This window comes from Marmota monax, unplaced genomic scaffold (genome assembly GCF_021218885.2).
Source record: "Marmota monax isolate L192 unplaced genomic scaffold, Marmota_monax_Labrador192_F-V1.1 WCK01_AAM20220418_F8-fsc00028, whole genome shotgun sequence".
Taxonomy (NCBI): domain Eukaryota; kingdom Metazoa; phylum Chordata; class Mammalia; order Rodentia; family Sciuridae; genus Marmota; species Marmota monax.
In genome coordinates this window covers 4,201,679-4,226,059 of record NW_026694779.1, presented here as the reverse complement: position 1 = coordinate 4,226,059, position 24,381 = coordinate 4,201,679, and the positions used below count along the sequence as shown (strand labels likewise).

Here is a 24,381-nt window from a genome sequence, read left to right as displayed (position 1 = left end):
TAGAAAAAAAAAAGAAAAACACTGGGCTGGGGATGTGGCTCAAGTGGTAGCGCGCTTGCCTGGCATGCGTGCAGCCCGGGTTCGATCCTCAGCACCACATACAAACAAAGATGTTGTGTCCGCCAAAAACTAAAAAATAAATATTAAAATTCTCTCTCTCTCTCTCTCTCTCTCTCTCTCTCTCTCTCTCCAAAAAAAAAAAAAAAAAAATTTAAAGAAAAAAAGGAAAAACACAGATTAGAGAAAAGTAAAGAACCCTGAAGGGTTGGACTAAAAGTAGAGGTTTTGGTGTATTCTCATGATCTCTAAAAACATGGTAAGTGTAAATGGATTTACATGCATCCATATACATGTTATAAATGTAAATGTGTGCACACATGTGCATTTATGTATGTATCCATCTGTCCATATGCATATATATGTATACATATGTACACACACACACTCCCAAACTCTATCTGCAAAGCCTAGAAGCATAGCTGGTAGCTACATCTTGGTTTCTCAGAGCTCCTCAGAGAAATGGCTAATTCCAGGGCTGGGATGTGGAAGGACAAGATTAGGCTGTAATATTTTACTATGCCATAAAGAAGGAAATGGCAATAAAAGCAATGGATGCGTGTTAAGAGGACTAGGAATCAGTATGAAGTCCTCCTACTGGTCAAATCTGAAAAACTACAAACACCACAATAACCAGGAATGGTAAGAAGCTATAAATCTGTGGATCCACATCCATAACAAATGAAGTGGGGGTGGGAAACAAGGTAGAGGAAAGGCTCTTGTTTTCAGAATCATAACAAGTGCCAACCGGTAAATGTGAAGGGAGTGATGGAGCTGGGAAATCATTTCATAACTATCACAGAAAAGACTCGGTCAGGTAAGTTACCACAGGAAGCTAAATACACATGTGAAACATTAATAAGGTAGAGAATGGTTATCTCTCTATAGATTTCTCACTAGTAAGAGGGAAAACAACATACACAATGGAGACACTGACCAAGTTATTAAATTAATATCACAAAGATGGGCTCATAAGTGTCAAGCATCCCTAGAAGTGACAGTCACTTACATAGTTTTTGGCCATGAATGCACAACCTCGATGAAATTATAAGAAAACAGTAAACACAAATCCAAAAGGAGAACCACTGTATTTAGCAACACACACACACACACACACACACACCAAAGACAGTTTTTTTTTTTAAAGGCTAATGTCATGAAAGACTAATTGTTTCACACTGAAAGAGTTTGAAAAGATAATACAACTAAATGCAATAAGTGATCCAAAACTGGATCACATCCTGCAGTGAACAAAAAAAAAATCCATAAAGGCCATTATTGGATCCACTGAAGCAACTGGAACAGAGATGATAAATTAGAGTATTCCAAGAAAGCTAAATTCACTGAAACTGATAACTGTACAGCAACAATAAATACTATCCCTTCACCCACCCAAGAAAATACACAATTAAGTATTTAGAGGTGAAGAGACCAGGTTATGCAATTTATTCTCATAAGATTTAGAGATTCCTTGGAAAACTTAGTATTTGACCTAGCTATCCCACGCCTCAGTCTAAACCTAAAGGACTTAAAATCAGCATACTCTAGTAAGGCAGCCACATCAACATTTACAGAAGCCCAACTCACAATAGCTATAACTGTGGAAGCAATCTAGATGCCCTTTAATAGATGAATGGATAAAGAAACTGTGGTATATATACAAAATGGAATATCACCCAGCATTAAAAGAGAATAAAATTATGGCATTTGCAGGTAAATGCATAGAGTTGTAGAATATCGTGCTAAGTGAAGTTGTCAATCCCCAAAAAAAAACAAAGGCTGAATATTCTCTCTGATTTAAGGCTGCTGATCCATAATTGGGGGTGGGGGGGATAGGAAAAATAGAGGAACTCAAAGGGGAGGGAGGAGTGGGGAGGAGGCATGGGGGCAGGAAAGATGGTGGAATGAGATGGACATCACTACCCTGGGTACATGTATGACTGTACATGTGGTGTGACGTTACATCGTGTACAACCAGAGAAATGAGAAGTTGTGCTGCAATTGTATACAATGAATCAAAATGCATTCTGCTGTCATATATACCTAAATAAAATTAATTAATTAATGAAGAAGATAAATGTATGTGTGAATATATGCACACCCACACACATACCAACAGAGAAAAAGAGATAGAAACTATAAGTAAAGAGCAAGTGGGGCATTTTGTATAAAGGGTATACTATAATATGTTCTTTATGACACCCTTTCAGCTTTCCTACAAATTCAGTATCATTTCTGAACAAAATAATTTTTAAGCACATGCCTATAGTCCCAGCTACTTCAGAAGCTAAGGAAGATCACATCACAAGTTCAAGGCCAGCCTGGGCAACTTAGCAAAACCATATCTCAAAATAAAAAAGGGCTGGGGATGTCAATCAGTGGTAGAGCATTTTTCTCACACACACACTTAAAAAAAAAAAAGAATGCAAAATTAAGACCATTTCAGATAAACAAAAGCTGAGAGAATCTGTCTCAACAATATATGTGCATTACAAGAAATAGTGACTAAATTTTTCAGGGAAAAAAAATGACAGTGGATGGAAGTCTAAATCTACAAAAAGAAATTCAGAATGCTAGAAATGGTAAATACGTAGGTAGACTTTTTTTTTTTTTTTTTTTTAAGGACCAGGACTGAACCCACGGACTCACACACTCTGACACTGAACTACATCCCCATACCTTTTTATCTCTTATTTTGAGATAGGTTGTGCTAAATTGCCCTGGCTAGCCTTGAACTTACAATCCTCCTTCCTCAGCCTCCCAAGCAGCTGGGATTACAGAAATGTGCCATAATATCCAATTACTTTTTATTATATCAAAAAGAAAAAGTGACAGCTTAAAGCAAAAGGTATTAAGGAGTTTTTAACATAAACAGAAGAAAAATCTATGACAATAATAAAAAGAATGGAAGTTGTAGAATCCTTCCCTCACACATGAAGAACATGAAGTAATATATTATTTGAAGGTAGACTACAATAAGTTAAAGATGCATATGGCAAACTAGATGATGACGAAAAATAAAAGTTTTTTGTTGTTGTTGTTTTTTGTTTGTTTTTGTGTGTGTACAGCAGAAAAAGAAATTCAGGGGCTGGGGCTGTAGCTCGCGGCAGAGCACTTTTCTAGCATATATGAAGCACTGAGTTCAATCCTTAGCACTGCATAAAAAATTAAATAAAGGCATGCTGTCCATCTACAAAATAAAATAAAGAAAAAAGAAACTTACTCTCTCACACTATACTCTCATACTTCTGAAACAAGATGTGTGGTGATTTCCCCTCATATACCATGCAAGCAAGCAATTCTTCAAAAGATACCAGCTATATGCTCAATTCAATTCCCTCATTATCTACCTTGAAAGAGCATCAGACCCCACGAGACAAGGGATCTGTGCCACAAGACTGTCTCTTGTATGCTTCCAATGCCAATCATAAGCCACAGGTTGTTCACTAGTGCTTTTGACTAACCAGGGTTTGCACAATCCAGTTGTAACAGTGATAATGCTGTCCCTCTGCCAGTTTTCCTTGGCAGACTTACTTTTGATTCGCTTCCCTTTGCTCAGCATCCTAAAGACTAAAGGAAAGCCACCCCAAAGTGATTAAAAGGTTACCTGCTAAATAATCTTTCTTTAGATTTACAGAACCTAGAACATCTAGTGACCTTCAGATTACATTCTAATGTTTAACTCTTCTTACTCTTTAGTCCTATGCAGCAACTAACACAAAGCATATAGGTTTTCTGTGAAGTTTAACTTGCAAAAATTAATATGTTTACCTAAAGAATTATACAAACTAGACTCAGAGGTCAAGATAGCCATGTTGCAGTCAGACTAGGTTGAGGTTGACAACATGCCCTAGATGACAAAGACCCCACCCAGAATGCCTCCTGTACCTCCTTTCCATCTCTTTTTGCATAAATGAGTTCCCTAACACTTCTTCGGAGCATGATAGCTCCCCCATCTTCTCAGGGTGCCAGCTCTTGACAAAACCTGATTCCTTTCCCACCAGCTCTCCTTTCCCCGGTATTGGTTTTCTAGTAACAGGCAGGCAGGCTTGGGTCTGGTAACACTTCCTCAAGTTTGATTATTTGCAGGAGCAGCTCACAGAACTCAGAGAAACACATTTACTAGTTTACTATGAAGGGTATTTTAAAGGATGCAATTGAATATCCAAAATGAGACACACAGGAGGGGATATATAGTATCATAACCATTCTTTCATGGATGAGAAAACTGAGGTACATAGATAGCAAGTAATTTACCCAGAGTCACCCAGCCACAGAGCTGAAGAACTGGGACAGTAGTCCAGTATCTCCAGATCCACTCTTCACCAGCATGCTATCTGAAAAATGCCTAAGAACCTGGTAACAGTGCTATCTCTGAGAATGGGGACTTGGGGATTAGGAGACAGGCTGAGAAAAAGGCTAGCTTATTGTAGTAATCTCTAGGTATCATTTGAAGGAATAAATTTGCATATCTTATCTATTACCAAAAATGTACTCACTAAAATTTTTTTCTTTATGGTTTTTAATATCTGAGCTACACAGAAGTGTTTTACCCAGATGATAAGCATAACTCATTATTTTACTACTTTACCTGATTTAGGATGCAAAGCATCACATTGGGCATTGTACATGTGTACAAATTCTTGATGCCTTTTAATAAGCTGCTGTTTATTTCCTTGAGTCGACAATCCATGCTGTTTTAGTTTTTTCTTTAAATCACGATCAGAGAGCAAGTTATACACCGTTTTGGGCAGTGGCTTCCTTTTGTTAACAAAACTGAAAAGGCAAAGGAAAAAAAAAAGTTCCCTGAGGATTACTGTGAATATTATCAAATGCTTTCATGTAAAACAATAATTTATCTTCTGACTCAACACATGGGTGACTGGGAGAACAGTAGACACATTACAATAATGAGAGGAAAGAGAAGAATTTAGTTTGTGGAAAAGTTGACGGTGTTTGACAATGGTGCCCCTGAGGTGCCAGCAATGTTCAGATAGAGAAATCCAGGCAGCTCCTGAAGTAAGACTTAGGTCTCAGAAAGAGGTCAGGTCTAAAGATGAAGACTCAGAAAGCTTATATGGAAGGTTTATGGACTCAATGTTATGAGAATTTCACTTAGAATCACACTTATGTAGGCCTGATCAATTCTCTTTAAAGCATGCTTTTCCTAAAATTTACCCATGGTTTCCATGCAAAGTTCCTATAAAAACCAATTATGTCAAATGATTATAATATAAACACTATTGAGAGTTAGGCTGTGGGTATAAGTATTTATTATTACAAATAGCTTCTCTAGAAAACATTCTGATAAACAGACAAACGTGCCCCTCAGACATTAAAAAATTGTTTTGAAAGGGACTAGATAAATAAAAGGGGAACTGTCAACTTTACTCAGCTCATTACTGCCACTGAAAAACAAATTCAGAAAGTTGGACAGTGAGCAATAATCTTCAAAGAACACAAAGGAAAACAATGATAAAAAAAAAAAAAAAAAAACAAGCTTCTGTCCTCTTCAAGTATTTATGTTAATAAACACATAAGGCCTTATAAAAAATGCATTAGGAAAATTACCATCTGGCTTCTCATTTTTCAATCTATTTATATAATAAATACACTGATAATAATTTTAAGTATAACAAAGCCATGTTATATTACCTTCTGTACTCTTTGCCCCAAAAGAAAACATTATTTCTTAAAATAGACTAGAATTCAAGCTTGCCTACAAACATCAATCTTGACTTGAGACAATCTTCATAAACAGGAACTCCTTAGTGAGTTTTAATCCATTTTATCTGATTATAGCATGACTCCCTGAGTACAGCCCCTCATTCAGCTTGATGGTAATTAGGTGCTTAGTATATTTTTGAAGTGGTTATTATAACCGCAGTCATTTCAAAATGAGAACAGAAAAGGTTAAGGTAAAAATTAATAGGAACTTGAGAGTAACAGGTTTATCCAAAAAGCAAGAGTTTACAAAGGATCTGCATAGAACTAGTTCACAAAAGTTGTGCCTCCCTCAGATTCCCCTGGAAGGAGGGCTTGGTTAAAATGCAGATTCTCAATCCCCTTCGCAACAACTACTCATGTGGTTCAGGTCTGAAGTGGAAGTTTAAAGTGTATACTTTCAGCAAGGTTCCCCCAGATCCACCTGGTACACATGGTGCAAAGGTTACACTCAGAGAAATATTACAGTCAAAAATACAAAAATAACCACAGATGTCTTTATGAACCAATAGTGCCATTTCCTGACTAAACCATTTCTTTTAGGCTCTATTAATAAAATCTAAAAGCCAGAGATAACTACTTAACTATATCACAGTAGGTAGCAACAGATGAATCATTTTACAGGCATTTATAACAAGCATCAGGAAGGAATAATTCACATTGATTCCTATCTAAAACACTTATTTTATCAAAGATAAATGTCTAATTTATAACCAAAAAAATTATAATAATAAATCGTACTATTCACTGGAATTTACAATGAAAAGCACCACCAGAGATCAACTATTTGTCTAGAATTTTAAAATATAAAACATGATAAATGTTTCCTCAAACATGAAAATGACATTAATCCTTCTTCTATGACTTGATAAAACTGAGTAATGCACTTAAAGGGCTCAGAATCTGAGGATATGAAAAGGTATAGTCTTTGAATCAACTAGGAGATGATTTTATATAGAATGAGTTAAGGGTTGTCATTCATATCTGGGAGATGATCTGGGTGCAGAGGATGAAACTGAAAAATAAGCAGAGACTCCTCTATGTGACAAAACCCCAGGACAGGAAGTAAAGACAGATTCAGCTAAATGCTCCCATAAGTGTGTCTGACCAATTCTGTAAAATGTGAGTTATGAGGATAAAACCCAGAAGTTATCTATAAGGTAGGACTTTCAGCAGCCTCAGTACACTAAGAGGGTAATGCAATACACAGTGCTTCTAAGTTGTACTATGGACCAACTGGCAGGACTCCAGGATTCTGTGGAGCAGGATCTGGAACCACTAATTACACATGGATAAGCCCATCTTTCCATAAATTGACAGAGGCAGACATAAATGAATATGATAAATGCATCTAGAAAAAGAGGAATTCAAACAGAATTATCAATGTTGATTCCTCACTCTTTAAGGAGAAAATCCTCAGCTTCTATAATCATTCTTAAGGAAGAAACACTTCTAAAAAAGGTCATTAGACTCTCATGGCTTATAGGAAACAATCCATGGGACTGTCCAGTCTCATAAATCCTCACTAACTAAGCAACCTCACTAACAATCTGTGCACACAGATTGTCTTATGTTTGCCCCCCCACTGTAAATTAACAAAACACCACTGAACTTTATGATACCCAGTGTTAAGTTATAACACTTTGTGTTATAACTTAGAGAAATATAACTTTATATTTATAATATAAAGTTATAATATATAACTTTCCCCCAGAACCTGCATTCACTCCAAATGTGAAAATTAAGTGACACATTTTTTACTTTTAATTATAAAAAGCAGTAAGATGGTCCTACCTTATTAATGTGGTGTTTGGAAAATACTCTTCCAAGTCCTTCAAAACAGATCAAACTTAAGGGCCCATCATTCTATTCATCCCTACTTCTTACCAATCATTGTATCCTTCTCCGTCTTTCCAAAGCTCACAAAATTACACCTATTTTCTCTGCCTTTCTTCCTAAAAGTTTCCAAAGAGACGTTTCACAAGGCCCAGGATAACTTCATTACTAGACTCTTGATCTTTAGTACTCACCACTTTGTTCCATTTATCATCTGTTCTCTCCCTGGAGACAGTGGAAGCAAAGAGACTAAAGATTTAAATAACCTCTATTTTTAAAAGAATCATTCCTTGATCTTGCTGTTCATTCTTTCTCTCAACTACCATCTCATTGCTCTTGTTCCCTTCATCATCAGACTCATCTAATTTGCAGCTTCTGCTTCCTCATTATCTTCATCAGCCACTGGTTTCTTAATATCCTGCAATTTAATTTCAATTAAAATTTCATTCCTAAATAACTTATATGTGTGAAAGTAGTGGACGAGTTTAAGAAATTACTATTACTTTGATGTATAAAGGAGGCAGAATAGCATAGTAGTTGGGGACAAATACTGAGCTGACAACTTACTAGTTTGTCAACTGGGCAGATTGGAGGGGAGGACATCATGTTTCACACATACTCTTTTTCACCATTTTTACATGTGTACATAAATGCCTGGTCCAAAAATAAATTTTTAAAAAGGCTTGATGTAAATTTCTACAACTTTTGAGCATCCTAAGGACAAAAAAAAAAGAAAGACTTCATGTGTTCAATGTTCAAAGTTTAGCCTTACTTGTTTTAATCATAGGATTTTATGGAGTTCTAAAAGTCTAAGAAGAAAAGAGATTAAAAAGAAATGAATTTTAAGTTACTAATTTCTCAAGTAAAAAATTCAGTAGCTACATATTCAAAATAACTATATTTGGCAAAGTAGGAACTCAGGGAGGAACAAAAGGAGAAGGATGGAGATTCTGATCAACAGAATTAAAGAATAATGGGAGGGAGAATACAACTGGTCACTGGGATGAAATGAATATGAACCGTTTCTTCAGGTTTATGAACCACAAAAAGCACATAACTAAAGTAGCTTGGGTTATGCTCAACTTTCTTACCTTCTGAGGCTTTCCTTCTTCTCTTCACGTGATAAACAGCTGTCTAAGTGTTTATTGATGTGGTTTTCTAGAATGCTAACCCCGCAAACAGGACAATCCACTGTATTTTTAAAAAGAGAAACACAGAATTTACTATCTGTAGAAGGGGTAAAAATATATATGTGCTGGTTCTTTCAGCAATTAAGATTAAAAAAAAAAAAACATAATCCCAATTTAACATGAACTTACAAAAGCAAAAGAGAAAAGGAATGACCCAAGAGGGCAACATCAGCAGGACAGACTGGTTAATGGGTAAGAACTACATTGTGGGAAGTCACCAATCAGAATCCCAGGCTTAAAGACTGAACATAGGCTGGAAATTGGTTTATTAGAAAATGCTCTGGTTGTTAGGCGCAGTTGCACACACCTATCATACAAGCAACTGGGGAGATTAAGGCAGAAGGATCACAAGTTCAGGCCAGTCTTAGCAACTTCACAAGATCCTCTCTCAAAATAAGAAATAAAAAGGAAAAAAAGCTGGGGATATAGTTTAGTGGTAAGGTACTCCAGTTTCAATCCCCAGTACCAAAAAAGGAAAAGCTTTCATTAAATCTTTTCTACCAAAGTAAGACCAAACTATAAAACAAATCTTCTGTTTTTCCCAATCCTTAGGAGCATCCCTGGTTAGCACAGAAGCAATCAACATCAACTACAGGGAGACATAACTGGCCTGGGGCAAGTGAGCAGGTAAGTACAGTTGGATTAATGCATTTACTGGATAAGATCAAATACTATACAATTTTGACAGTGCTTACAAATTTGCTAATTTACTTCTCATTTATAATTCCGTATGTAATGTTAAAATTATTAAATACAATCATTCTCAAGTTTCTTCATGGAGTTGAAAGGATCTGTGGAGGAATCTCAAGACTTAGAAGCCATTATGGATACAGTGGACTAAAGCAGGGAAGGTAATGTTGTGACACAGCATCACAATTTCTAGGTCCTCTGTCCTTACTTTTAATAGATCATGGCCAATTTTATGTTATGGTTCATTATAAGATTTCATTTGGAAAAAAGGTTCTATGAAGCAAAAACTAAATTAGCAATCAAGCTTAAAAAAAATACAGTAAGAACAACTGGTAAAAAAGACTGAGGATAAAACATACTAGGAAATTTAAGTGAAATTTATATTCCCTTAAGAAATAAATCAATTAACTAATAAATTAATTCTAATTTATCTAACTTTAAAAAACACTAACAGCCTTGCACTGTGGGTGGCATAGGTTTTCTGAAGATGTCTAAGTCTATTTCTGCCTAAAAGGTGCTCCAAATTTCACTGGTAAGAAAAAACATAGAAAACAAAAGGTTAAACAAAGCAATATATTCATCAAACAGATAAGCAAACAGTAAACAAAATGGCTGGAAAACAAGTGTTTTCAGGGCTGTGAGATATGGATGTTGTCTAACCCTAATCAATGAGTAGTTTAGAATCTGGACAGTTTAAAAAGGTGTAGAACAGGGGTCTCCAAACATTCTTAGCAAAGGCTAGGTAGTAAAGAATTAAGGCTTTCCAAGTCAGTATGGCCTTTGTCACCAGTATGAACTCCTTCACTGCATCATGAAAGCAGTCAATCTGTAAACAAATGGACATGGCTGTGTTCCGGTAAACCTTTATTTACAGAAATAGGTGACAAGGTAGATTTGGTCTTGGAAATGCAGTTTGCCATTCCCTGGCTATATTGGAGGAAGAATGAGGAGATCAGCTTGGCTTGAAATGGGTTTCTACGAGAGAGAGAGAGAGATAAAAAATAATGTGGAATGGCTACAGTAGAAACCAAATCAGCAAAGGCTTTAAATGACAGGCAAAACATCATGGAGGCAGGTATTCAAACAATGGTATAAGAAGACAAAAACAGCTCTTAGAGATTAAATTAAAACTGGTATGTTAAATGGGGGTGGGGGATTTAAAAATGAGAAAGAAAGTTACTGTGAGGCTGAAGTATGAACTAATTAAATTGTTTCTTTCTTTTTTGTAATTGTTGTTATTGTTGTTTTTAAGAAATCAGGCTGAATTTCTACTCCATGAGAAAGAAAAAACAAATATACATAAAAGTACCCACTACATCAATCTCTGAGATTATGATAAAGTAAAATCTGGTTTATATCTTCCCAATCCTTCCCCCTAAAAATTGCTGTCTATTTATTCTTCTGTCATATGAATGAGAATATTTCCACTAAATAAGAAAATACACATAAAAATAATTTCCCACCTTTAGAAACTTGCTTCAAAGTGGACGTAGAGGGTATCTCATGACCATTAGTATCTGAGAAGCCAAGGGCTGTCTTTCCCATAAAACATGCTGCTTTAGTCTCCAGAGAAGTGCTTGCCTCTTTCTGAGGGCTGAATTTAATGTCATTTTCTTTCATTGACAACTCTGATGTAGAACCATTAGTTTCTCTAACCAAGAAATTGTCCATTAATCTGCTCCCCTGCTTTAAAGAATGTCGGTAACCTCCGGGAGTATGTACTTTGACAGCAAGTTTCTTAGAAGAGGAAGAAGCAGGAGATATGGGTGGTGATTCTAAAGCAAACTGCAACAGATGATTCCTGGAAACATAAAAAACACAACAGATAATTAAGATATCAATTTATGTATAATAAATGGACTGACATGCGCTGTTTTCCCAATTAACACTTATTTTTCTGAAATATGAAGCTTACACCATAACCATAATCAAACCAAAATGTTTCTTCTAGAATAAAACTTGAAGTAAAAAAAATCTAACTTAAAAGGGCAGGAGTTGTGGTTCGGTAGTAGACTGCTTGCCTGGAACGTGTTAGGCACTGGGGTTGATCCTCAGCATCACATAAATTAAATAAAATAAGGTAATGTGTACATCTACAACTAAAAAAAAAATTTTTTTAAATGTAGTTGATATGTCTACAAAAGGAAATGGCAAGATTTCGTCGGGTTCTGGTCATGGAGAAAAGCTTATGCAAGTTTTATTCTCCAATGGTAAATAACTTTAAAATCTGGACAAATTTGTTATAGGCACTGGAGTGTAATCAATACAAAACTGAGATCTCTAAGAGAGAAGAGACACATGAAGTGATCCAGTCAGTGTTCCCCCAAGATTGTACCTTGGAAGCATTTTCTGGGAATAGGGTACTAAATTCAAATCCAAACAGGGTAGGTAGGACAGAGGCTAGGGTGCTTGGCATGTTTAAGTCATGAGAAGGAAACCCAGAAATTTGCTCAGAAATTCTCATCCAATTGTGACCATCTCTAGGTTGAAAAATCAAACAAAACCACAGACTACCTGGTAGGAAACAGACACTAGTAAATTGAGATTTCAAAGGTCAAGGCTACAATGTCATCAGTGTTTGTGCCCAATCAAAGCAGAGAGGCGTTCATGAAGACCATTCCAGTGAAATTCCACAAAGATCACACATTAGGAAAATGGACCACACTGGATACATGTAAACAAAATTAAACAGAACAATCTAAGAGAACACTACCAGATCTTGATAGAACAAAGGTGAAGAGCTGGCAATTTAACTGTCCTAACAAAATTCAATATATTTCAAAGGAAGATAATTTGCAACTTCTATATTTTGTCAACAATGTTCGACACACATTTAAAAATTACTAGATATGCAAAGAAGCAAGAAAAAATAGCCATTAGCAAAGAGATAAAATATTCAATAGCAGTAGATCAGAAGTGATCCAAAAAGCAGCATTCCAAAGAACTATGATAAATATGTTACAGAGGAAACACAGATAAATGGATGAAAAACTACATTATGAAAGAAAACTTTATATCAATTTAAAAAAACAATGAACACTCTATCATTACAAAATAGTTTATCTAAGTTGGATGGATATAATAAGAGATAGCAAAAGATGGTAGTAGTAAATTTGAAAGCAGGTCAACAGAAAATATCTAAACTGAAACACAAAGAGCGAAAAAGACAGAAAAACAAATAGTATTTACCCAACTGATCAAATCATAGTGGAAACTAGAAAATAGTGAGTTGAATGATTTCATGGGAGTTTGCCAAAACAGTCTCTAGAAGGAAATTTTTAATAGATTAAAATCAATATTATGAGCTTCTAATTTAAAAGCTTAGGAAATGAACAGCAATTAAATGCTAACAAGGAAGGATTTAATAACAGAGACAAGTAAAATAGAAAAGAGACATTCAAGAGAAAATGAGCAAGGCCAAAAGTTGATTTTTTTAAAAAAAATTAACAAAATCATTAAATCTCCACCAAAATTAAATACCAAAAAAAGAATGAAAATACAAATTACCAAAACAAAGAATTAAAAGGACACATCATTACAAATACTACAGAAATTAAGATCACTAGGTAAGATCATAAATATTTTATAATAATAAATTAGAAATTTTATATAAAATGGATAAATTCCTTGAAAAACATTATTCATTAAAAGTGACAAAGGAAGCCAGGTGTGGTGGTGCACACCTGTAACCCCAGCAATTTGCCTATAATCCTAGCGACTTGAAAGACTGAGGCAAGAGATCTAAGGTTAAGGGTAGCCTCAGCAACTTAGTGAGGCCCTAAGCAATTTAGCAAGACTGTCTCAAAATGAAAAATAAAAAGGGCTGGGGATATGGCTTAGTGGTTAAGCACACCTGGGTTTAATCCCCAATACCAAAAAAAACAAAAAAGAAGAAGAAAAACCCACTTGACAATGGAAGAAAAAGAAAAAGAAGAGTCCTTCTTAGCAATTACAGAAAGTAAAGCTATAATTAAAAACCTTCCTATGAAGAAAACTCTAGGCCCACATATTTTCACTGGTGAATTTTACCAAATATTTAAGGAAAAAATAATATCAACATTGCACAAAATCATTCAGAAAATAGAAATGGGGAAATATTTCCCAACTCAAATTGATAAAATCAGATATGCACATTTTAGGAAGAAAAAATTATAGTTCAAGAATCTTTCATTGAGCACAAATACAATAGTTTAAATGAAATATTCACAAATAAAATCTACAGATAAATTTTCAAAATATGTATATAATGTATCATAACCAAGTGGGATTTATTCCAAGAATACAAAAAAAAAAATCAATAAATGAAATTTACATGAGCAAAATAAAGTATAAAGCTATATAATCATCTCTATAAATATAGAAAAAGCATTTGATAAAATTTAATGCCCAGAATTTAAAAAAAAAATTTTTTTTAAATGTAATGCCCAGGGCTGAGGGTGTAGCTCAATGGTAGACTGTGTATGAGGCCCTGGTTTGATCCCCAGAATTTAAAAATAAATAAATAACATCAATTTATAATAAACACATTCGAGAAAACCAGAAACAGAAGTAAATATTTTTATCTGATAAAAGACTACTGTCAAAAAAACTTAAAGCTAATACCAATCATAAGTGAAATACTGAACATCTCCTCCTCTAACTCTAAAAATAAGATAACCACCAGCTTCTTAAATTGTATTAGAGGACCTAGCTTAATGACAAGACAAAAAGAAACGGGTGGGGGCAAGAAGGGGAATATGAAGGGCACACAGATTGGAAAAAGAGAAAAAAATTTTCATTTGCAGATGAAATGATTATGTACATAGAAAATTTAAAAGAATCTATAAGAAGCTAGAACCAACAACTACATTTTCACAATTACAACAAGTACATTCTAGTTATGATGTCAACAGACAAACACTGATATACCTATACATTAGCAAACAGAAAATAAAATCTTAAAATACCACTCAAAGTACCATCAAAAAGGGTTGCGGTTGTAGCTCAGTGGTAGAGTGCTAGCTTTGCACATGTGAAGCACTAGGCTCAATCCCCAGCACCACATAAAAATAAAATAAAGGTATTATGTCCATCTACAACTAAAAAAATATATTTTTAAAAAAGTACCATCAAAAATATTAAACACCTGTGAATAAACTTAACAAAAATGCATAAAACCTGTATTCTGAAAACTACAAAATGCTACTTATAGAAATAATAAAGAAAAGCCTAAATAAATGAAGAGATATTCCATGTCCACAGTTGAGAGGACTCAACAATGTTAAAATATCCATTTTTCCCACTTTTATTTATAGATTCTGCAATACCATTTAAAATATAAGACATTTTGGAAGAATGGAAATGTTATGCTCATTCTAAAATTTATATGGAAATAAAAAGGCCCTAGAATGCCAGCAGTCTTGAAAAAGAATGAAGTTAGAGAACCCAAACTACCAGATTTTAAGAACTTACAGTATAACTACAGTATTAAAGACACTGCAAGTATTAGTTTACAGAGAGACAAAAAGAATATAGAACATAATATGTCAAGAAATATATCCATAAATATAATCACTTGGCAATCTAGCAGGCCTTTTAATAAGTGGTGCTGATACAACTGAATATTTGTTGAGGAAAAAATGAAACCTGACCCTTACTTCCATTAGATCCCCAAATTAACTTGAATAGGTTCACAGACCTACACATAAAAGTTAAACTACAATAATTCTAGAAGAAAATGTATCAAAAGTTCTTGTAATAGGCAAAGATTCTTAGGCAGGATTTAAAAAGCACTAATTCATGAGAGAGAAAATTAACTTCATCAAAATGAAAACATTGACTCATCAAAAGAAACCCTTAAGAAAATTAAAAGGCAAGCCATGGATAAGGGAAGGAAAAATGTAACATATTTGGCAAAAACATGTGAAGAACTCATACAAGTCAATAATAAATTTTAAAACTAGACAAAAACCATGAAGACATGCAAAACACATAAAAGCTTATGAAAAAGTACATTAGTCATCAGGAAATACTAAGTAAAATCACAATGAGCTACTACACTTCATACTCTATAGAATGCTTAATAGACCTGATGACACCAAACATTAACCACGATGTAGAATGACTGAAACTCCCATACGCTACTGCTGGATGTAGTACAACCTCATTGGAAAATATGCAAAGAATACAAACAAATATTCATGCAGCTTTCTTCACAACAATCATAAGCTAGAAACAACTCAAAACCATGGATAGGTGGATGGGCAAAGAGTGTACACAAAGGAACTATTCAGCAATAAACAGTGTGAACACCAACCCACACAACCTCAGGGATGAATAACATGACCAGTGTATGAAGTGAAAGAAAAGAATACCATGATTTTAGTTACTGGAGTTTAAAAATAATCCAATGATAGAAAATTGCATGGTAAAAAGAAATTAAAAAATAAAATTAAATAAATAAATAAATAAGAAAATTGCATGGTCATTGCCCACAGAGGTACGGATTAACTAACAACAGAATAAAGGAAATTTCTGAGGAAACATTTAAAAATGTTCTAAATCCTGACTGTGACTGATGTAAGATAGATGAGGCTGGACGCCCAAGGAATTTCCAGGAAGCAGGTTTATTTAAGCGACAGCAGTCCAAAGGGGCTAATACCTAAAAATCTTGGAACCCTGAGTCTAGAAATTCTTTGAAATTTATACACATTGGGAAGGGTTACATAACAGTGGGTGATTACATGGCAGGTACTCTTTGTCCCATATTTTAGGTAAGACAGAGGTTTCACAAGTTTTTATCAAGAAAATAGAAACAATAATTTTTATACAACAAGCTCTCAAGACAGAGTCTACCATACCTTTGGTCTCAAACTTGGCATTGACAAGAAAGAGGAAGCTTCAAACCACATTGAGCTCTCTGCAGAAATACTGTTGTCACTCTTTGTAAAATCTTGCTGACAAGAATTATGGTGGGGAGGTGTCCCTCAAGAAGCTTATTATGATAAGAGTCTTTTGGGTAGGGGTATACCTGTGGCTGCATGATGACTACATAAGTGTATGCAGTTATCAAAATTTAATGATTGGGCTGGCAAAACAAAACCTGAGATGTGTGTGTGTGTGCGCGCGCGCGTGCATGCATTCTTGTATACTTTTTTTTAAATGAAGTGTAATATGAGAAAAACAGCTTGATTTTTTTTTCCCTTTTTTTGTGGTGTTAGGAATGAACCTAAGGGCCTTGCACATGCTAGGAAAGTGCTCTACCACTAAGCCACAGAATATCCCATTGAGATGACCCTGAAGAAACAAAAAAGAAAGTGGGAGATTTAAACCACTTGGCCCTCTGGGGAAACATCGGTTCATCTAGGAGCAACAGAAAGCACAAGGCTTAGGATCAGAGTATAATTAAAATGTTTGAGAAAACGCAAGAAAGCCTGGAAGCAAATAAACAAGGGCAAAAAAGAGAGCAAGACTACATAGGAACCAGAGGTCTTACTTAGGCTTTTGCTCCAAATGAGTTGGAAAATGCTAAGTTTGGATGTTAAATGTTCCCCTAAGATCCATTTATTCAAAGCTTGGTTCTCAAGGTGCTGTGAAAATTTAAGAGGTTGAGCCTAATCAGAGGTCATTAAAGATATACCCTCAAAGGGATTTTAATATTTTCACCCAGCTCATCTTATAGTATATGAATTACAAAATGTCTCCTGGTTTTAAATGCCATTTGTATATTCATGGCTTCCAGATTTATATCTTTAACTAGATTTATCCCCATAAGTCTCCTGTCCTCTGTTTCCTAGTTCAAGACATGAGCACTTGTTCCAACATGCATTCTCCAATATGATATATTGCTCTCACTAGAGGCCTAAATCAATGGGGGCCTCCCAATCTTGGACTGGAACCTCCAAAACTGCAATCCAAAATAAATGTTTTCTCTTTATGGTATTTTGTTGTTATAATATAGCTGTCAAACACAGGGAGCCACCTCTGGATGATTTTAAGCATGATCTAGCTTCTTGTTTTAAAGGGATAACTCGCTGTCTTCAGGAAGGACTTTATGAGGCCATTAAGAAGTTATCATAGTCATGTAGGCTGACACTGGCTTGGACCAGATTATGGATGATAATGGTAGGGAGCTGAAAAACATTCAGATTTCAGAAATTTTGTGAGGATGAAGCCACCTGAATTTACTAACGTATCAATAGATTAAGTGGTACAAAAAAGCTCTTTCTCTGCTTCTGAATCCTGTCATGAGCTGAACAGCTTTCCTCCACCATGCCTTTCCTCCATAATGGACTCACCTTGGGCCCAAGGCAATGAAGTCAACCATCTATGGACTGAGATATCTGAAACCATGGTCACAATTTTAAAAAAGTGAAAATGTTCTGTATTGTGGAAACACTTGTTTCATTAAAACCTAGGTAAAAAAAAATTTGGACTTTCAAGCTGGCATTAATCTGGAGATGACCCTGAGAACTTCCTGCCTGGAATGACAACTGGGATGTGGTATAAGGAACTATTTTTCCAGATAATCCTGATGTTTCAAGAAGGCTGTCTGTTCACATTGCCAAATCAATGTCCCAAATCATTGCATCCCAGAGAAGGGATGCAGTCCTGAGCAAGACAGCTGATGGTTGGGTCTAGAAGGCCTCATGGAGGACAACAAGGAGTATGAATGTGACCCTCCCGCTGGCCAGGGAGGCCACAGCTGTTTTGCCTAAATTTTATCTGAATCCCTGAGACGTTTATTAAGCAAAAATTATTTTAAAGTCCCTGCTATGCTTTGGAGTCATTTGGTTAAACAGGCAGTCATCCACCAAAGCACAAATTCTGATTAGCACCTTAGGGCATCAACATATACAAGGGCAACATCAATAGAGTTATTCCCATTTTTCACATGAGGAAACAGGGGCCAAAAAGGTTAAATATCACCATCATATTAGAAAGAAAAACGAATAAAGGCAAGACTGGAGCCCAATTCTGCCTAAATCCAAAGCCAGTATGCTTTAAACTACACCACAACCAAATATAAAGATGAAATTACATTCTACATCCTCTTTGTAGATGTGAAGGAAATTATCCACTATGATGGTTATCTTAAATGTTGAAATTCTTAAAACATGGAATACTTGGGAAAAACTCACTGGTGGATAAACCAAAGCAATTTATAAAAAATAATAATAGAATGATAGTCTACTATGCAAAAACAAAGAAACAATACTGTCCTACATAGGGCTAGAATGAAGTTCCACTTGCACAAAAATCAGTAAGCTCTTAAAAACTTTATTTTTTAAAAAAGTGAGTCGAGGTGGGGGAGGGGTGACACACATGTTCTTTGAAAATAAAGTGCCAAGGTTACAAGAAAATGTAGGAGCTGAATGTCAGCTTTGTATCTGAAAACCTCTGAATTATTTCCTTTATCTTCTTATTATTCAACTTATAATAGTAAATTTTAAAAAATCAGAATGGCAAATAAAATGGCAATGACAGATGGAGAAGACAAGAAATAAAATCAACGAACAATATAAATATCTTACATTTTAGTCTAAGATTAAACTTCTTCCTTCATCAATCTTAAACCAGAATTCAAACAAATAATGATATTGGTGAGCTTGAACTATTTTTGCAGAAGTCCCTCAGCACTCTGCACATGACAAGTGTCTCAAAACGCTCACTGCGAGGGTGATGCTAGTAAAAAATGGCAATTCCATGAGGGTAAACAAAGAGAAACAAATGATAAAAATACATCCCAAATCAAGAAAGAGTCCTCCCACCCCATCACATCTGCTTTAATGAATAATTAGCCTATTCCTTTGGAAGGAAGAGGGGAAGAGTAAAGCAAAACCATTTTGAGACTTTCCTTCAAGTTACCGAAAGGTCTGTGAGCCTAAGTATTGAGTACTTCTCAACAAACAGGCTGTTGTTGGCAAGGCTTCCCCTTTTCCTAGCAGGCAGGTTGTTGTGCTTTCAGTACCAGCTGCAAAAAGAGAAGCAGCTTTGACAATTTTATCACCTTGGAGAAACTCAAACAGCCCACAGATTCCTTTTTAGAGACCTGGCTCCATCCTCTTATAACTAACTGGTAAAGGACTTTGCAATTAGAAAAACAATAACTTCAATCATGAGAATCAGAGAATCTCAGTTCATCTAAAAACTAACTGTGAAGAGCTTTACATTAAGAAAAACAATAACTTCAATTAGGAGAATCAGAGAATTGTAGAGCTTCTTAATCTAGGCAAATACATCATTCTCAATTTCTAGAATGTCATATTAGTTGAGTCAGAGTACTAAGCTTGATCATTTTGCGAGTGCAAACCTATTAACAAATGTGCAATTCCATTAGAAGAAATGTTTATGTTTTTGCAAGCAATGTAAGTTACCTCCAAGAATACCCCAACAAGCTAGGAAGTCATATACTTAAATACATGGGCACCTGACTGCTATCTAAATACAGTATGCTCTTAATAAAAATTACTGCTTGACTTACATGATTAAAACTGAATTCACAATATCATTTGGTAAAACATGTCTTTTTATATCCCTTTGAGCGACCAAACCTGCTTTTACACATTCATGCATTTGACAGGAAGTTAAGCTATGTTTCTGAGCTTTGTAAAATACAAGCAATTATGTACTTCACATGGCACAACATGTTACACATGCTGAGTAAATCAGATTAAGAATTAATGGATTAATACATAACAGCCAGGACCAACTACAGACATGTATATGTACATGGGTTAGTACACTCATATGCATGTATACATATATTATCTAGGTCTATCAAGGGCCTAAAAGCAGTAACAAGCATACCCAGTACCTGATCCTAGTTTCTAAATACCATTCTTCAATAAAGAGGAACCAGGGCTCCTTGAAGAAATGAACTGCTAATTCTAGGGTTGGCACAGGTAAATTGTAAGATGAACCAGGAGTATCTTTCTAGTGCCAAAAGTATGGAAGTCCTCAAATCCTCATTTCAACTCTTAATTGATCTTCATAAGGGAAATATTGCTATTAAGGGAGAACATCTTATTACTACATATTAGATGTGCCTTCTTTTACTTCTTCTACTCCAAAACATGCAACCCTGCATTCCCTAACTGAAGAGTGCCAGAGAAGGATTAAAAGCAAAAGTGGTTAGAGATTAGTCACAAAATTAACTCATACCGTGCAAAATTCAAGCTTTTTACCAGTTCATCTAGTATGCGATTATTTTTCAGGTCTGGCTCTGTGACTGTCTAGAAAAGAAAAACAACAGATGGAAAAAGGTCAGAAACAATAATTAACTTGTTGTAATCTTGTTTTTGAAAATGTCTGACCCATCCTCCTGAGGTTCGCCATCCCACTAAGTCTTCCAGGAAAGACTCAAAATAAAGTTCATTTATCTCAGACTACATGGAATTTTACAAGAGTGAATCAGTACCTATTAACTGGAAGTCTGATAAAAGCTCTCAAAGCATCTATTTAAAATCATATATTATTTATTCTGTACTAAGAAAAAGCCTAATATGAGCAAGAATCCTTCAAAATGCCAGCACTCAGCTTTCCCTAAAATTTCTCCTCATAAACAGAAAACTTCTAAGTAAAACACTGGGAGAGCCATTAAGTGTCCAAGAAAAGTTTAAAAATAAAATTGGTTTTCAGGAACACAAGAGAAAAATGAAAAATCCTGTCCTCCTTCAGTATGAACATTACATAGTTGATCCCTGAGATAAGGTTTCCTTTCTATTAAACTTCACACTCTCTTCTTTCTTTATCCTAACTTATTTTCATTCTCCCTTTTAATCTACCTTTCCACCTGTCCCTACCACTTGAAAGGTTTTGCAAATTTTAACATCCAATTTTCTTAAGCCCACAGGCCATGAATCTTTGCCTTTTGCACAACTACTTTCACCAGTCCTTTGTAAATTCATAATCCCACTATCAGAGTCTCCACCAAAACTAAGAAACTATTCAAAAAAAAAAATAGGAACCATAAAAGCATAGATCATAAGAATTAAAGAGTGCTATATCCCAATTTTAAAATTAGCTTTTACTTCCGAAAATACATTTAGAATATCAGAAATCCTAATGAGAAATTGAACAAAATCCAGTTCTCCTTACATATACTTTAGAGGTTCTTTCTGAAAAGGGCTTTTATATTTTTTAATTCAATAATTACACATCTTCTCATGGGTTTTTGTACATACATAAAGATGAAATATTTTTACCAATCAGTAAGTTTTTTAAAAAGGATATAAAAACTCACCACACAACAAGTTGGACACTGAGTTTTATAAGATAGAAATTTTCTTATACAGAGAGAACAATCTGTAAAAACACAAAATGGAATATAAGTTAATCTTTATTAATAATAAGGGAATCTAACTTTTAACAAATCTGACTTAGGCCTTGGAATATTTCCACCATCTAAGGCATATCATTATAATCTTAAATTTTTAGTACCTGTGTTCTATGCACATTTTCACATGTAATTAAACAGTGTTATTAGTAAAGGGAAATATATCAAATATAATGACTCCCTAGGATACCACAATTCTGTAAGCAATATGCATCACTCTGTTTTCTCCATTTGTAAACTGTGGGAACATGCGTGCAAGACCTGGGCTGAGTATTACATAAACATGTCAGATATCTCTTATTGCCTATCTTTTGAAAAATAAATTTTGAAACAGGACATATACATATTTTAAGAAATAAATGTTACCTAGGTTAACAAATTAGCAATTTCTATATATTAAATCTGCAGGTGATGTCCATCATTGCACATTTAACAAGCACTTCTGTGGCAGGCACTAAGAAAAGAGCAGTGGAGAGGGGAACGTTCTTTACCTCAAGGAGATAAGAAAGTAGTGAGGCAATCATAGTGTACTTTAGTGTAATAAGTTCTAACAATTTAATCAAGAAATGAGCACCAACTAAATTCACCACTCAAGGCTGTATAAAATACTCTCGTAGTCAAATAAAAAGCACATATCACTAATAGTAGTATCTTACTGAAGCTAATTTACCAGTAGCCCAAATTCAGTTGAGTTAAGGAGCCTCCTCAAAAAGAGTTGAGTTTAGCCGAGAAGGAGGAGACGGTATGATTACAGTACAGGTGTTCAGAAATAAGGAAGTCTTGCCATCCTCAGTAGGAGTACCCCAGGAAGAAAAATAAAGGGACACATTATAAAAAGGCTAAAACCATCAAAGGGTTTGGGAAACAAAGATGAACAGAAGGGACCAACTCAGACACTGCCGTTCCATGCTAACGACAAGCAAAAAGCTAAACTGAAAAACTAACAATTCTGAGATCCATCCAGAAAAGCAAAGTCACAGGGCAACTGCTTCCTCTAAAAATGGAGAAGCAGATACAGAGACTCGCCACTTACTGGCGGAGAAACCCACAAGAGAAACATCCACAAGAACCAGAGAAGAATACTGTGCTGGAAACCAGGGTGGAGGAAGAAAAACCTCAGTGGTCATTGATGAACTGCAGTAGATTAGGAAGGACAAATCTGAGAGTTAAAAGCTTTAGAGGACCCTGTCCTTAGAGGTCCTCATGCTTTTGTGAGTTTTTGCTCCAGGAGTTCTACCAAGTTCTCACAGTGACTATCCAAAAATAAAATCCCTAGTCATGCAGGGAGAAGGGAAAAGTAACCACTCTGAGACAAGCCCCAGTACTAAGTTCACAAGGCCTGTCCTCAGGAAAAACCATTTTACCAGAATAACCTATTGGGTTTTTATCAGAGCCCAACTGAACTGGGAGGAGAGAAATATACAACTACAACACTCTCTAGCCATCCTCTTCCAGTTCACGAGCAAGTAAGCAAAGCATTTGTGAATCTCAAGCTCCAGGGACAAGGCTCCCTAATAGACTGAGACCTGCTCACAGAACTAGAAAATGCTTCTCCTCCTTCCACATTTACCATAGCACTCAAGGCCTATTTACTGCAGTTCCTTTTACCCAGTACATCATTCCTGGCTATTAAGAAAAACTTACAAGGCATACTAAAAGGTAAAAAATAAAAGATCCAATCACCAGCACCAAAAAAAAGAAAACACACACACACACACAGTTTGAAGAAACTGAGCAAGCATCAGAAACAGGGTCAAATAGAAAAGGAATGTTCAATATATCAAATGAGGAACTTTTTAAACTATGATATGCTAAGAATTTTAATGGAAACAGACAACATGTAAGAACTGATGAGTAATGTAAACAGAGAGGTGGGATGCTAAAAAAGAAGCAAAAAGAAATGTTAGAGATAAAAACCACTGTAACAAATGAATACTTTGAGAAGATAATAAATATACTGGACACAAATGAGAAGAGAATCTCTGAGCTTGAATTTGTCAATAGAAACCTTAAAAATTGAAAAGTAAAGAGAAAAAAGACTAGAAAAAAAATGGAACAGAATCTTCAAGAACTGTGGGACAGCTACAAAATTTAACATATCCATAATGGAAATGCCAGCAGAAGAGTGAAAGGAACACAAAAAATGTTTACTGCAATGACTGAGAACTTTCCCAAATTAATATTAAACACTGAACCACCTATCCACAAGAACCAAAGAACACCAAGAAGGATAGATGCCAAAAGAAAAAAAAAAAAGAAAAATACAACTATACCTCAGCAGATCACATTCAAACTTCAGAAAATCAAAGATAAAGAAAATTTCTTAAAAGAAGCCAGAAGGGAGAAAAAAAAAACTTACCTACAAAGGAGTGATGAACTACATATGACTTCTCCTCATAACATACAAACAAGGAGGGAAGGCCAACCTAGAACTCCATATCCTATGGAATTATTCTTTAAAAGTGAAAGCAAAATAAATATCTTCTCATCAAATAAAAATTGAGGGAGTCTTTTACCAGTAGATCTGTCTCTAAAATCTGCTCGAAGTTCTTCGGAGAGAAGAAAAAT

General features: G+C 35.1%; 1 protein-coding gene across 2 annotated transcripts in view; it reads right to left on the bottom strand.

Moving 5' to 3' along the window:
- The window catches only part of Rad18 (RAD18 E3 ubiquitin protein ligase), a 104,587-nt gene that overhangs the window by 62,733 nt on the left and 17,473 nt on the right, over positions 1 to 24,381 (bottom strand). Inside the window, exons 3-7 of one of the 2 annotated variants that reach the window (XM_046425498.2) lie at positions 21,721 to 21,782; positions 20,640 to 20,710; positions 10,961 to 11,298; positions 8,709 to 8,808; positions 4,649 to 4,833 (exon numbers count right to left, since the gene is read on the bottom strand). In XM_046425498.2, coding sequence (XP_046281454.1) covers positions 4,649 to 4,833; positions 8,709 to 8,808; positions 10,961 to 11,298; positions 20,640 to 20,710; positions 21,721 to 21,782 — 756 coding nt within the window. Of the gene's footprint in view, positions 1 to 4,648; positions 4,834 to 8,708; positions 8,809 to 10,960; positions 11,299 to 20,639; positions 20,711 to 21,720; positions 21,783 to 24,381 lie in introns of those variants that run through there. The other variant, XM_046425499.2, reaches the window with a different exon arrangement.